Source organism: Acromyrmex echinatior, chromosome 18 (assembly GCF_024713525.1).
Source record: "Acromyrmex echinatior isolate Ae372 chromosome 18, ASM2471352v2, whole genome shotgun sequence".
In the NCBI taxonomy this organism is placed as follows: Eukaryota; Metazoa; Arthropoda; class Insecta; order Hymenoptera; family Formicidae; genus Acromyrmex; species Acromyrmex echinatior.
The window spans coordinates 173,221-190,196 of NC_141869.1; the positions used below are offsets into that span (position 1 = coordinate 173,221).

Here is a 16,976-nt window from a genome sequence, read left to right on the forward strand (position 1 = left end):
GATTATTTAATTATGCATGCTGTAATTTTTATTAGCCATCATTAGACGAATATAACAGCATACATAGTCAAGAATTTATTAAATTAGCTCTTTTTTGATATTATAATAATTCAATTGTGCTGATTTGCATTAATAAGTATAATGATTTGATCGTCACATCATAGTTTTATTCATTTCACTATGTTTCTATAAAACGTTCTACTTTGAAACGATTTTAGCTCACTTAGTATAGAACTTACAAATTATCACAACGCACGCAAGAAAACTTTTCAGAAAAGTTTATTCGTGATAAATGCCGCGTGGCGCTTTTTTCCTTTTTGATGTGATTTCCGTTTACATAGTATTGTGAATTTGATTTTCATTGTAAAGCAAAAAAAAAGAAAAAAATGAAAGACAGACAAAATTAATAAATAATAAGGTATATTACTTAAATAGATATATTATTTATAATTAGATTTGCATTTTATTCTTACAGAGATACAATATGAAACTAAGAGTTTATTAATAATCTTTTCATTCTGGTAGATTGGTTTATATTTATCTTTCTCAGCTGTATTGATAATAAGTTACTACTATTTTTTGATAGTACAGTCATACTACTGCTGTTTAAGTAGTACGACTGTATTTATAATCCGACATGTGTTCACGATAAACACGATTGACCTTGACTTTACAGTGGCCTTTATTGAATCAAATGATTCGATCATTATGATGAAGGACGATTGAGAAAAGAATGATAAAAAGGAATATTCTGCAATAAATTGGAGAGACTCGTGGGAATTTTGAAGAAAAGAATTATAGATGGAAAAGAAAACAGAAAGATATAAAGAAGATAAAGATATAGAAAAAAGAAAATGAGCATAGTTTTATCTTACTTTTTCACAATTTTTCATATATTAATGAAATTGTACACGTGTTAAAAGTGTGCTAAGAATTAAAAAAAATAGAATGAAAGAGAGAAGAAGAGCTGTAGATGTAATAAGAGCAATAGCGTTGTGAGATTGGTGGGTCAGAATCAAGGGTAGTGGTTGAAATGGAGGTTCAAAGTAGGGGTACGAGATATGGAAGGGGATGTATTGATTGCGTGCGGTTAGTGCAATGAGAAGAGATCCGACAAAACAGAGAGAGGACAAATAGAGAAATGAGATGTAGATCAGAAAATTGAGAAAAGAAGATATGAGAAAGGCAGCACGATAAAGAGAAGGAAAAGTAGTCTTATGTAACCAAAATTGCGTAATTAATACAATAAGAGAAAGAAAGCAAGAAATAAGATTTGTTACTGATAATAACATTATTGATAAAAAGAATGGAGCATAAAAAAGAGAGGAGAGAGGAGGATTGATAAAATGAATGAGGATAAAACATATGTAAGCGCAGAGAAAGAGCAAAAGATATTGGTATCAAATGTAATCAAATTACTTGTATAGAAATAAGGATTATGATACAAGCGAATTAGAAAATTAAAAAAAGAAATATTGAATTAACATTGACTATATGATTTCATTTTTCATTATATAAAACGATTTAATTTTTTATGTATTTGTATTTTATTTTTTTCTTTTCTTTTTTCTGCTTTTTGGAAGAAATAAAAGAGACGATCATAGAGAGAAGGAAGATGAGAGGAAAAAGAATATAAAGAAAGAAAAGAAAAGGGGAAGAAGAGAAAAAGAGAGCAAAGGAAGAGAAAAATAGAGTAGGAAATAAGAGAGTAGGGGAAAGATCAATGTTGTTACGTTGCAACTGCCACATACGACTATTATTTTCTTTCACTCCGGGAATTGTGTGTAGAAGCCATGGAAGGAAACTTTCACGAAGCTTTCGTCTATGCGAAATGGTACATTAGTCAATGAATGTAGGTCGCTTCGTTGCTTGCTAGCTAGTATATGAGTCACGGAAGGAGATACGCCAGATCGTGGAACGGAGCAACTCGGCGAGCGTCAGTAGATCAGCATTTATTAAATTTGCGTAATGCTCTGAAAGATAAAATAATGAATTCTTGATTCGATGATAAATACAGTATATTTCAATAGTCCTCAATATAAGATCAATTAGTATAGTTAGTAGTTGTCAGTAGTTGTCAATGACGACGACAATGAAAACGGTCGTCTCTCGATATCGTATTCATCGGTACGAGACCCTGTTTGCCCTCGATTTGTCATCATCCCTTCCTATCTTCTTTCTTCATTGCCTCTTTTACCCGCGCAAACACCACCCACTTTTTTCGCAGCGTGTTAACCTTCTCTCATCCTCTGCGACGAGCGGTCTGCCTTATCCGCAGAGGGGGGAGTAGAGTAGAAACCTAGGGGTGCGGGGTAGATTGAAAGAACATACTGGACTGAGATGGGATGCACCTCGCTACCCAGTGATTACGCAACAACCATTGATCTCCTCGGTCAGATAGTTAAAACTTCAGGCTTTCTTGAGGTGAAATTATGTTAGACAGATCGTTAGGTGAACTAAAATCTGTTGTCTGTACGAATGAAAATGATTTGCAGAAGTAAACAGATATATTTTTATTAAATCTTAAAGATATCTGAATATATGTATATATATATTATATATATATATATATATATATATATATATGTGCTGGACTTTATTTGTCTCTTTAACCATGTATTAGTGCATTGGTCTTGGTTTTTATCCGATAAGTCAGACGATGATAAAAGTAAACATATTGTAGCAATATAATTGTTTTAGAATTAGCCAAGTATTATTACTTTTCAATTCTCTTTTCGACTTATTTTGATACCAATTGAAATACGTAAATAGGAGAAAGATTTTATCTATCTGATAAATTAATCGGTACTTTACTTAAGAAGAATTTCTTGATAAAAAACACATATTAAAAAATACATAACCATATTACTATAAAATATCGCTGAATGGTGCAGTATATTACTTAAATATTACTTATATTTAACCAACATATCACATCCATTATAAAAAATAGTTAATTATTTTATGAATCTTGTTATATGATTCTAACTCAACAATAATAAGTAGTTACATCATAAATAATGTGTACTTTGTAATATGTATTTTCAATTAATAGTAATCGGGATGAAGAAAAACACAATAGTTTAGAAAATATAGAAAAAAAACAGAATGAAGAATAATTAGAGGACAACTCAAGAAAATTCATAGTGAAATGAAATAAAAAAAAGTTAAGAATACGTTGAAAAGAAAGACATAAAAAAAACTGAAGATACGCTTAAACGGAAGCTCATATGCATGAAAATACGCGTTTGCGGTTGCACGCTAGACTTGATGATCAGGACGAATGAGACATCGATGAAAACACAGTTCTGTGCAGTGTAGAGTGTGGCGTGTGGCATGGCATAGCGTGGTATGACAAGGCATGGTCGAACACAGGGATGTGCAATTCCGGATAGGGTGAATAGAAGAGAAAGAGAAGGGTTTGCACGAGAGGGAGTGACAGAGGTAGCCAAACGTGGGGTGGTGAAAGGAAGAGGACATCCTCGCGCAAGGGGACGCGCGCAGCTTTCTGGCCGCTCCAGTAAGCGAAGTGCGCGCGAGACGAGGAAGAAGGCACGGCGGAAGCGAGTCGGTTCTGTCTTCGATTCGCGATACTCCCCTATGCGTCGTGCTCCCACCACCGACGACCTCTACCACCTCTGTCTAGTTACGGCGGAAGAAGAGGAGGGAGAGGGGGGAGGAGAGAGAGAGAGAGAGAGAGAGAGAGAGAGAGAGAGAGAGAGAGAGAGAGAAACACTCAGAGAGGTGAGAGGCACGGAATAGGAAGCTCGGTAGGTACGTGGTAACTGGTATCTTCAGACGAGTTCTCGTTGGCATAGCGCAAAAGTGGACTGAAGTTGAGAGAACAATAGCTAGAACAGAGCTAGCCTCCCCTCGGACGCTCCTCGCAGCGGCTGTAGATATACGCGAGAGACACGAACATAAGCGCCATACGACGTGCGCGAGAGGAAGAGCGAGCAGAGCCCGAACCGCGGGTGGACGGACGCACGGACGGACAGACGAACGGACGGGCGGACGGACGGATGGACGGACGGACGAACGAACGAACGGTGGTGCCAGCGCGCACGAGTGCCAGTTTCGCGGAGAAGTGCGTGCGCGAACGAAGTCGCGGCCTCTTCGGTTGGCGACGGTGCTGAGAGTGCAATCGCTTAAGAATACGAGGTGCAGTGAAGTGAGACTCCGGAAAGGCGTTGTCGTCATTCCGAGAGAAGACGCTCTCCTGACGAATTAACGATGATTAATCTGATGAGGCGAGTTGGACGGACGGTCCGTTGTACGTCCCATTTCATTTCCTGCAGCTGGTCCTCACCATCATCGAACGTCAGTGATCGACAATGATCGGTGAAATGTGTCAAGACATCAACATCAGTTAATCTTGAAAAGCATCCTTTACCTCGCCCCGCTACGCGTTTTCCCGCATCGGAATCTTCTTTCGGAGCAGGGTGCAAGATACGATAAGGGTGGGAAAAACCGAGACGAAAGACTCTCGGTGGCTAATTGGAAGAGCGGAAAAAAGAGATCGAACACGAAGTAATCAGGAGAAAGAGAGAGGAAGACGGAAAAGGAGAAAGAACGGTTGATAAGCGATAAAAAAAAGAGGAAATAAAAGAAAAGGCTCGAAGAGAAGGGAATATACAAAGTCAACAGCAGGAGCAGCAGCCATTTTGGTCGTGCATTCTGCGCTGCCGCCGCTAACTACCTGATCATAAGTGATCATTGGTGATCTCGATAATTTGGTGATCCCGTGTAAGATAATATTTTCGTAATATAAAGTGATATCCGTGATAGAGAGATTGAGGGAAAAAAAAGGATTGCAATGAGAAGAAGTGAACGACTCGAGGAAGTGTGTGTATAGAAGAAGGAGTAGGAGATAGTGTGAGCAAGAACAAAGAAGAGTGGAGACGAGCGGCGAGGGTGGCGGGGTGGGACCATCGAAGGGTGCGTGTTGTGCGGGGGTGCACCGCTCTCCGGTGGCATGGGGCTCGGGAGGGGGACTCGCCCCCTCTCGTAACCGCCGCGAAGCGCCAAGATTTCCCGCATCGAGTTCATCGAGAAATGGGGGCTGACCCCTGTCCTCAAACCGAGGCAGGACCTACGCCCCCACCGGAATGGTGCGGAGGAACACGGCGACACGAGGTAGGCCGAGCCGAGCGGCCGCATTCAGTAGCGAAAGTCGACATAAGACTAAAATGTGATAAAAATGTTATCGATTATAGATGACAGATCATTTGAATATACATAGCGATAATGATAGTTGGATATATTCTTGTTAGTCGGCATAAACTGTGACTTATTCTTCAGTTGTGTCTAAAATAAGGAAGTTTAATCTCTTGATTTTATATATACTATATATATATATATTGAATTACAATCTCTGGTAAATAAAATCTTGAAAAAGCTGCTGCACAGTGATACAAGCAGACGTAAGGCTAAACTATGGTGTAACGATAGACAGCAGGTCATTTAAATATGTATAAAGATAATGGAAAATGAAAATATCCTCTTTCCAATTATCGCTAATAATGATTACCGTAGTGTGCTATGCTAAGTTTAGAAATTGTTGAGTTACAAAATATTTGAGTTTTTTAAATTTTTGTGATTCATAAGAGTATAAATTCTAATAAAACGCTTGCGATATTAAAATTTAGGTTCTATGCATTCTTAGATCTATAAATTTATCAATCTAAAAATTATTAAATATTAAAATTTTTGAATTTTGAGATTCTTGGACGTTAGTTGTGATTGTTAATTTGCATGCGAACAATATAGATTCATAAAAGATATAGTGTGCACTATATACATATATATATATATATATATACATATATATGTATATATAAAGAAGAGCATTGGAATTTTGCGGCACGCTTGATTCACTATAGTCCTTTGTTATTTTTTTACTTTTATGTAATCTTTATGTTTTTTTTTTGTTTATCTCTACAAAAAGAGCCATGTGTTCCCTGGAACATCTCGTCCTGCCGTTATATGTAATCATATAATCAATTTATTTTGTTATTCTTAACATCAATTTGGACATCATTATTGATTATTTTAAGATGCATAATTTTTGATTGAAATTCAAAGTTTATATTCTGAAATTTGAAACGTCCAAGCTTTAAAATTAAAATAATTATAAGTAAAATATATTAATATTATTTAAAATATAAAGTTGTTATTAAATTGATAATAAATTAAAAGTAGAAACAAGCATTTGTAAAGAACTTTGAAAGATCGATGAAACATAGATATTGTAAAATAGAATCTTTTTGACTGCGTCATACTATTTATTGCGGCAATGTCATCATTATATATCTATGCTAATATTAAGCTTTTGAGCATAAATAATGTTGAAAGCATATGATATTTTTCTTTAAATAAATCCGCAATTTCTTGAAATCATTGATGAATTAAGAAAATTATTAGCAATTTTACTACGATATACATCTAAAAATTAATCATTAAAACATCAATTTGATGTAAATTTAATCGCCGGCAGTATTGCGCTTAACTTGCTTTCTATTAATGGCACTTTAAAATGCATTTTCGAATATCACTTATTTGTAATTTGCAAAGAAACTACGTAATTAAAAGAGGAATAAAAAGATAAAAAACAGCAACATTTTTCTTGGTGATCTTTTACTTTTGTTTACGGTTCATAATGCAATTTATACAATTATTCTGCATCTCGCGACTCGTTTATTTTAAACATTTTTCTTTAGAAAAAAGTCAAAAGAGAACGAACAAATGATCAATGAGTTGATCTAATAATAAACTGAACAATTATATGGCCGATAATCGCTTGCGTGTTTTTGTCTTTTTTCCTCTGCACGTTTTGATCTATAAATAATTATTTAGGATTTAATTATTTTTTATATATATGGATCCATAATTTTTTAATTAGAAATATAAAGCAGTTTGAATGGTAAAAATGAAAATAACATATAACAATTGTTATTTTAAGAAATAAATTATATGATGGCTTCTGATTTATAATTAAGGAAGAAATGTCTAGACCGAACATATGGTAAAATGCTAGCACTCCAGCGGAACTTAGCAGAAGAAAATAATATAAAAAAATAAATAAAAACATGATGCTTAATGATAACTTACATATGGTTGAGTATTTACGTTAGTAGAGGCAAGAGGGTTAAATATCGAGATGTTAAACTCACTACTAAAAATACGTTCCCATTTCTGACTAGCTATTTTTAGGACAAGAGTAAAGCATTTCTCTTTTGCCGAGGATTCCTGTGGAATGCGTAGCTATGATTCCTTTCACACGATTCATTGCTGCGATAACGAATTCTTTCGAGTTGTTAAAAAAGCATGTTTAAGGACAGATATATCTTTTCCGTTTGGATTGATACAATGAATACAAATACATATTCAAGAAATTTATTAAGAAAACTAACACATATGTATAATAAGAATGGAAATATGCATTTAAGAAATCGATAGCTTCTGAAGAAATAAATAAAAAGAGTGTATATCTAAATGAATATTTAAATTATTTGTATTTTCTATTTATTCGTTGTTTCTATTTATGCGTGTACAACGTTTTTTTACGTGTGTACTTGAATTCATCTATATGTACACAAGAATGCACCCTCCGCGTAGATATGTTGTATGCGTACATACGCGGGGGCGTCTGCACTCAAGCGTTTGCATAATATAACGTTCTTGTTCAAAGTATTGTATGTTTACATGTACAAAATATTATACATGATTGTTTTTGTTATAAGTTGTATTCTCAAAACTTACTTTATGTTTTTATAAATATATTTTATAAATATATTTATATGATGGGATTTTGTTGAAACATTAAACTGATTTTATAGATGACTAAAAACTGAACATTTTAGTTTAAGGAGACAATTTTGATCATTAAATTATCGTACAAGAAATCTATTGTGAAAATTCAGAGTATTATACTTGATTTAAATATGCAAAATTATAATACAATATCTTTAAATTGCATTTTCTATCTTTAGATTGCGAATGAATCTTTCAATTTTATTCCCTGATTTGCTTTTTTCGCATCTCTTCGTTTTATATAACTTCATAAAGATCGTCAAGGGCTGCCGCACCACTCCGCAATGGTCCCTCTTATTCGTTGGAGCACTCAATGCAGCGGAAAAATGTGGACGACATGTTAAGAAGCAAAAAGTAGCAAGAGGTAGCTTCTTGAGAAACTTCTAAATTAATGACGAAATCAGAACTACATGACTGAGACACGCACAACACATGAGTATATATAAATTAACTTAAATAAAAATAATCGATGAATATATGTATTTTTTATTAAAAATTTTTTTTATAAATGAAATATTTTAATATAAATTTTAATAATGTGTCTTTTAATCTCTATATGATGGGATTTTGTTGAAACATTAAACTGATTTTATAGATGACTAAAAACTGAACATTTTAGTTTAAGGAGACAGTTTGGATCATTAAATTATCGTACAAGAAATCTATTAAGATAAAAAAATCAGAGTATTATACTTGATTTAAATATGCAAAATTATACAATATCTTTAAATTCTTATAATACAATTTCTTGATTTTATTATACAATAAATACGTAAATTTTTCAAAAAATTTTTTAGCATGTTAATTTACTATTTTGACAATGATAATAAATATATTGACTATTTTTTAGTTTGTATATAATTTTTAGTTTATATATATAATTTTTCATGTTTGATGCAAAATTTTGTATCAAAAATTAATTTTTTGTAGAAAAAGCGACGTAAAATAATTTTACATAAGAATAATATTTAAGTAAATTAATTTTTTTAATTTCTGTCTGATTAATTTTACATTTTGATAATGCAAAAGTTATACTTTCAGAAAGAAAATAATTTTATTATATTTGTGAAGAAGCTATATCATATCAAAAAAAAAACTTAAAATTGGATTATACCTTTTTTAAAGATCATGTGTGTGTTATACAATTTTCTCCTCGAAGATTTGTGTGCAGTCAGCTTTTTGTCTTTTTGTCTGTCAATCTCTTCTTTTAATATGGGTCAGCTTGATTATGCCGAGACATGAATGGTCGCATAAAAATAGGAAGAACGATGCTTCATGTAGGTAAAGTGTTGCAAATAAAGGGAAGTGAAGAGCAAAAGAGCTCAATAAATTTTTTTTCTGTTTCGTCATTTTTTGATGAGGAGGAAATTGTGATGCAAAGAGTAATAGCCATACTTGATATAGATTAAATGATTTTATTAAATTTTAAATGACAGATAAATTTTTGTAAACAGAAAATAGTATTTTATTAGATGACACATACAAATTATCGTTTCCATGTTACAATTTAATACTTGTAGATTGAGCAATATGTTTTCTTTAAAATATTTTTTCATCGAAAATGTTACCAGAAATTATAAATATCAATAAGTTTCATGAAAAATGTTCATAAATTACAACTGAATCATATTTTTATTATCTATATATTCAAGTATATGTACTCTCTAGTTTATATAATCGCAAATTATAAGAATCGATACTTTTTTTTCACTAACCGACTAACACAACTTGTTATTTTTTTCCATCTTCTTTCTTTCACTTCTTTTAATTATTTGTTCGGGATACACTCAGATAGCATATTAAATTCTCAAAATTACTAGGTTAGGATCATGTCATTAAAAGTCTTTTACACTTGTTTTCTGATAAGAGCCAACCATCCGTAACAAGTATCAGCTCTTTTATCATTCGATATTAATAGATACCGGATTATGTATATTTAAATTGGGAAAAAGTTTATAAAGAAATTTTGGAAAACATTTTACAATAAACAATATGAAATATTTACATTAAACAATATGAATGAATTTCATTAAAGAATCGGCTAATAGAACATATGGAATAAATAAATGAAATAAGTGAATCTGAAAAAAATAATTTAATATCTATTATTGCTATTTAATATATGAAAAATTGAAGAAAATTTTAAAATTTGTTGAAAGGTATCTTTCGTCAAATTTTTTATATACGTAGAAACATTTTACAATGATTTGATATTTATCATAATTATGGTAGGCGGAATAGTTTATGCACGTAATAATCTACGCATTATGCTTAGTTGTCGAAATGTCAAAATGGTATAATGCACGTCATATATCTTACGTTAATCGGAAAGTTGATTTTTTCGAATTATAATCTGAGTTCTGTTTTAATCCCTTGGGAATCTTGTAGATGATTACATATAACATCGTGCGCATAAAATATACCATATTTTAATATTAAAAAGCTTAACAGTATTATTGCAATGCTGCGCTTTGTATAGAAACGTTACTAATTATTTTTTATTTTATTCTTTTAGCAGTTATGATCATTTTACGATTAATTATGTTATGCTGTTTCTAATGAATATTCAGTGTCATTAAAACAATTATTATGCTCCTTTTTTATTGATTTTCTAAAATTTCACATGAATGATTGAAATATCATAAGCACGTCGTTTATTTGCACGTGAAATTCTTCTTCATGGCGGCACGTGCCATTGGTAGTTATCGCGTAGGATCGCATAGTGGCTATTTCCGCCACTACGTTGCGCTATTTCTATCACGCTCCGGGGGTACATGGACTTCAAAATTGATGTTTGTCCTCGTCGCATCGGCTTTCCATTGACGCCCCAAAATAAATCGCCAATCGACGTAACCCCCGCCAGATATATCGACTGGATGCATCCTCGCTTCTAAATTGGGGATTCGTAAAATAATGCCAAATAGCCGTGGGCGATTTTTACATCTTATACAAGTGGTCTATTCGATGATCAATTTTAAAAACGCTAAACTGAGATATTTCGATAACTTCAACTGGATCAAATTCTTTCGTTTAATTTTTTTGATAATTATTCCACAGCTCAATTTCAATTCCTCATCTCGTCTAATCTCTTCGTGATGTCAAAATTTGAAGCTATTTTGTTTATTTAATATTATTTTTCTTGCTTATCTGATATCGAATGTATAATATTTTCAAATATATTTTCAATATTATCATAAAGACGCTTTATATTGAAGTCTTTTCAGGCACATTATACATCACCTTCAACATATTATCAACGATTAAAAATTTGTTTATTACACAGAAAGAGTGATGTTGTTCAAATATCTAAAAAAAAGAAAAAAATCTGGATTTAGCTAAATAATAGGTTTAAAAATAATTTTGCTAGACCACTAAAATAATTATTCCAGTATAATATACAAAATAATTATGTAGGATGCTCAAGTATGATGAATGTTGCAAAAAATTTTGACATTCTAGCAATTTGAGCGTCTTACATAATTATTTAATGATACAACAAAATTATTTTTAGATCTGTTTCTAGCTAAAACAAATATTTCAGTGAAACCGTTCTTTCCTGTAACAATAACTTTCCGTTGCGAAATTGCTATAGAAGAGTGTTTATCCAGACGAATAAATTTTTATGAGATGACAGTTTCTTTATGAGAATGCTAATTTTTGGAGCTCTCAAAAGAACGACTATTTTTTTATTCGTTTCCAAAAAAAAATGCGTGATGAGTTATTTCATTACATTTGCAATTTGATTACATTTGATCATATTATAACATTTTGTTTATTTATACGATTTAATTGAGTTTAAGAAAAAATTTTTATTTATATATTTAAAATGGATAGAGGCTAACTTAACTCAATATATTATTTTGCTTCTGATATACTATTTTCAAAGTTTGATATTTTTGAAGACATTCAATTCTACTGTTTCAATTGTTTGACAGTTAATTATGTGCTTGGCAACATACTGACATAATTCCCCGATTGTCGCTTCGACAGTCCAAATCGTATATTTCCCATCTGTTTGACTATCAGAATCGACGCGCATTCATCGATTGCTTGACATACTTCCAATACCAGTATACATACATCAATTTCAATTGAGATTGTTAATAAGTAGGCTTTATACGCAGAATATATATTGTAGATTATAGATGCATGGTGTGTTTCTATTTTTATTTGACCATTAGAATATCAAGTATAGCAGCTTAGTAGACATGTATATCACGCGTTTATGAAATATCTATTAATAAGACAGCCTATGCGGACCACTTTCTGGTAAACTGAAAGTGTACTTGCCTAATGTAAAGACTACAATATTTACGATGACATAGTTAATTAAAAATCAACAGAAAGTTTGATGAATTCCTATAATTAAATCTAATCTACAATGTACAACTTTCAGTCTATAATTTTAATCTATAATCTCTAACATAAAATACATTTTATTAATATAAAAATTTTAATAAGTTTTAATAAGTTTTAATTAAATAAATTTTTGTGCTACATTAGTAATAGTCTTGGAATGGTTTTGTATGCGCTACAAATTTTATTAGACTTATATTTCTATAGATCAACGTATGAATTTTTCTTTCTAATATAGCATAATATAGTTATTTTTATGAGAGAACCTTCGTCTGATCTATGAAGCTATATGTCGTGCATATGTCAGGTATACTGAAAAAACGGCGCATTATAACTTCTCGAATGTGTTGTTAGAGTTATTAACGACATTATGACTATAATTATTATAGATCGCTGCCGAAACTCAGCAGCCAGGACGAAGACGGGACGAACCCCCACACCCAATACACAGGCGTCACACACTTCGAACCCATACCGCACGATCATGATTTCTGCGAAAGGGTCGTCATCAACGTAAGTAAGAATTTTATTATTTAATTATTTTAATTGTTTTGCATTATCACAGTTTGATAAACTGCTTCCAGAATGATAAACAGTCAAAAGATCTTTCCAATGATATATCTCACAGCGTTTCATCGTTTTGAAAAAATATTCCTTACAGTATAATATTTTTATTTTGTATCAGGTTAAGAATTCTTAAGAGACATGTTAAAAACTTTTGGCTCTTTATAACCTTTGGCGCCACTGATTCTTGGATTGAAAAATGTTCGACTCCAAATGCCAAAAAAGTTTCGTCTTTACGGAGCCTTGGCACCACGGATCTTTAATATCGCGAATTCTTGATGCCATAAATCCTAGATTCGACGGTTCTCAAGGCAAAGGCAGTAAAATATACTACTGATCTCTCATATGTAAATATAATTCCACTTTAATATTGTTCTTTAATTTGTTTTTTTCTCATTGTTTCTGTAACAAGTTTCTTTTATCACTATGATCGGAATTATCGCGTATTTTTATTACGTAGGTAATTCCAACCCGGTTCGACATTCACACGCTTTCTTTCTTTCTTTCTTTCTTTTTTTTTTTTTTTTGACGAAGTGAGATTATCTCAAGACATGAAGTGACCTACAGACTGCGTTTTGGCGGCCATCCAAGTTTGTCTTGGAATCGGAGGCGATATAGCATCAAGGTTATATTGTGTGAACGGAATTATCTGTCCTCGCGGATGACACGACTGCATTGCGCCAATTACAGCAATCGATTCAATCGATGCATTTTACTTATTTTTTTTCTTTTTTTTCTTCTTATCTCACGGTGGACACGGAAACTCGATAGAGGTTAAAGCACGCCACATGACGCGTGGATAAAGCGTGTGAATGTAGGAATCGGCGTGCAACGTGCACTAATATAATATAACATATGCTTTTCTTTTCAGTCTCAATTAAAAGCAGAATATTAAAAACGTTAAAGTACAATTAAACATTATTTAAATAAATCTTTTTTATAATGATCTTTTGATTTATTTTTGAAAGAAATGTTGTTCGTTTATGACGAATGGGCAATGCATTGCATTACCTTCTCTATACTCGATGATTCTTGAGCGTAGCTTTATTCAAGAAATAGATTCGTACAGAGCGCGAAAATGTTTTGTTGCTAGATTTACATTTTGCTGCCTTTACTTTTTTTTTCGTTTCCTCTCTTTGTTTTCATTTTATCAAAAATATTTTTCTTAAGCGTGAATTCAGTTCTCCAAGAGTAAGTGACTTAATTGACTCGCTATTGTTAAATGAAAAAATTTTTGAAATTTTTATGTATTCTTTGTTAATAATCAACAAATCGATTATTTATTTAATTAAAAATTACAATATTTTATGCTTAAAAATATGAAGAGAAATTAATTGTTTTTTTTCAAATTAATATACAATATTAATTGTAAGATGATTGTAATCCATTTGAATATGGATTATTTCATTATTTATATTATTTATATATATTTCATTCTTTAATTTATAACTCATTATTTAGACATATTTTTGTTTTTGCAATATCATTTGCACAATTTCTTAATAATAGAGTTGCTGATTGTAAAGTTTAAAAATATTATTTTAAATTACATATTTTTATTATTTAATTTACATATTTTTATAAATTCAACACAAATATTTAATTATTCTATAGTTTTTAAAAATAATAATGTTATAATTGTATGAATTTTTTATTACAAATATCTTATTTGTCAATATAATTAATTCTCGATTTGATCACTAACACATTCACAAAAGGTATTTTAAAAGTTTTTTAAAAATGATATTGTGTATATATACATATATACATACATACATACATACATACATACATACATACATACATACATACATACATACATATCTACACACACACACACACACACACACACACACACACACACACACACACACACACATATGTATGTGGGTGTATATATATATATATATATATATATATATATATATATATACATATAATTATTAAAAAAGTTTTTTTATATAAATAAATATATCTATATACATATATATAGTAGTCTGAAAATTTTAGAGGAAGGTTCTCAACAAGGTTAAAAACAAAATATATAGATTCCTTCAAAATTTTGAAAATCTTCCTTTAAAATTGTCAAATGCTACTCAATAAATTAACAATGTTAAATAGGTGATCCACTCGTGATCGATGTGATAATTCCTAATAATACGTTAGCTCTTTGTGAAACGAGCAGCCCCCGACAATCACCTCCGTTCCAATTAACTACTTGAACGATGCGCCCCGCCCAGCGTGGCGCCACCATACTAATAATCGATTATTGCAATCGACAGGTGAGCGGACTACGGTTTGAAACACAGCTGCGTACGCTGAACCAATTTCCGGACACGCTGCTCGGCGATCCGTCACGGCGGCTCCGATACTTCGATCCACTGCGCAACGAATACTTTTTCGATCGGAATCGACCTTCCTTCGATGCCATACTCTACTACTATCAGAGCGGCGGCCGTCTACGCCGCCCGGTCAACGTCCCGCTCGATGTCTTCTCCGAAGAAATCAAGTTCTACGAGCTGGGCGAGATGGCTACCAACAAGTTTAGGTACGAACACAGCTATTTGGTTCTTAATGTAATCTAGTTACTGCAAATAAAGTTAATGTAAACATCAGCTTTCTCTTAATTCTATTACATAAATTCTTGAATCCAGACATCTTTGTTTCTTAGAAACATCACAGATCTTTGTATCTACTTTTCCTAAACACATTATACTCAATGTCTTTTGCTTTGATATATAAAATTGCTTAGCAATTTGAAGTAGATTTGTTTTTAAACATTTCTCACGAGATAGATAGATTTGTGATTTCACTTGTTAATTCTTCAGAGCGTAATTACATTTTGTATCTAAATCATTTTGATTCTAAAAGACCATAATTCTTAAAGAAAACTTTTAAATATTGTGTATCACTACAAATACAAATATGAGTATAGTCTATAAAAAATTTAATAGAAGTAATCAGTATCGTATTAATGAAACGATAATCGATCAAACAGGGAGGACGAGGGCTTCATCAAGGAGGAAGAGAAGCCGCTGCCATCACACGAGTTTCAGAGAAAAGTCTGGCTCTTGTTCGAATATCCGGAAAGCTCGCAGGGTGCCCGGGTGGTCGCTATAATCTCTGTGTTCGTGATCCTCCTGTCGATCGTGATCTTCTGCCTGGAGACGTTACCCGAGTTCAAACACTACAAGGTCTTCAACACGACGACAAATGGCACGAAAATTGAGGAGGACGAAGTGCCGGACATCACGGACCCGTTCTTCCTAATAGAGACTATCTGTATCATCTGGTTCACATTCGAGTTAACAGTGCGCTTCCTCGCCTGCCCAAATAAATTCAACTTCTTCCGTGACGTAATGAACATCATCGATATCATCGCGATCATTCCATATTTCATCACCCTCGCCACGGTAGTGGCTGAGGAGGAGGACACGCTAAATTTACCCAAGGCACCGGTAAGCCCGCAGGACAAAAGTACGAACCAGGCGATGTCCTTGGCGATACTCAGGGTGATCAGGCTGGTCCGAGTGTTTCGGATATTCAAGTTATCCAGACACAGTAAAGGCCTTCAGATCCTCGGGCGGACTCTCAAGGCCTCCATGAGGGAACTCGGGTTGCTCATCTTTTTCCTTTTTATCGGTGAGTTTGATAATGTTCTCCAAATGATTATATATATATATATATATATATATATATATATATATATATACACACATATATATATATATATATTAGGTGTTGGAATTAATTCGTAGCGTTTTTTAATGAAAGAATGTTATTTATTTCACATGAGCATTAAAAAATACATTAATGAAAGTACTTCCCATCACTTGTAAAACGCTACGAATTAATTCCAACACCTAATATATATATATACATATATATAAATAAAGACTCGTGTATATCGCTTTAATATATCTGTAAATCGAATTCAAAAAAATGTATTTATAATGTAATATTATATATTAGAAATACTTAAGATACTATTTGTAGATTTTGTAAGCTTAATTCATATAAAATTAATAATAGATCTTTAATTCTTATTCTTACTATATATATGTATATAGGTATACATATATGTATATATATATGTATATATATGTGTGTATGTGTGTATATATATATATATATGTGTGTGTGTACACATATATATATATATATATAGTAATAAGAATAAAAATTAAAATTTTAATATTTTTTATATAAATTAAACTTACAAAATCTACAAATAAGATCTTGTA

At 32.0% G+C, this 16,976-nt stretch overlaps 1 protein-coding gene across 34 annotated transcripts in view; it reads left to right on the top strand.

The window, feature by feature from the left end:
* The window catches only part of shaker (potassium voltage-gated channel protein Shaker), a 120,780-nt gene that overhangs the window by 79,861 nt on the left and 23,943 nt on the right, over positions 1–16,976 (top strand). For 30 of the 34 annotated variants that reach the window (XR_015548122.1, XR_015548121.1, XR_015548120.1 and 27 more), the window contains 3 exons: positions 12,558–12,681; positions 15,015–15,280; positions 15,731–16,374. Coding sequence is in view for 27 of the 34 variants with exons in the window: in XM_087415559.1 (XP_087271685.1) it covers positions 12,558–12,681; positions 15,015–15,280; positions 15,731–16,374 (1,034 nt within the window). In the remaining 7 variants the exon portion in view is untranslated. Of the gene's footprint in view, positions 1–3,055; positions 4,545–12,557; positions 12,682–15,014; positions 15,281–15,730; positions 16,375–16,976 lie in introns of those variants that run through there. The other 4 variants (XR_015548123.1, XR_015548124.1, XR_015548126.1 and 1 more) reach the window with 1 other exon arrangement.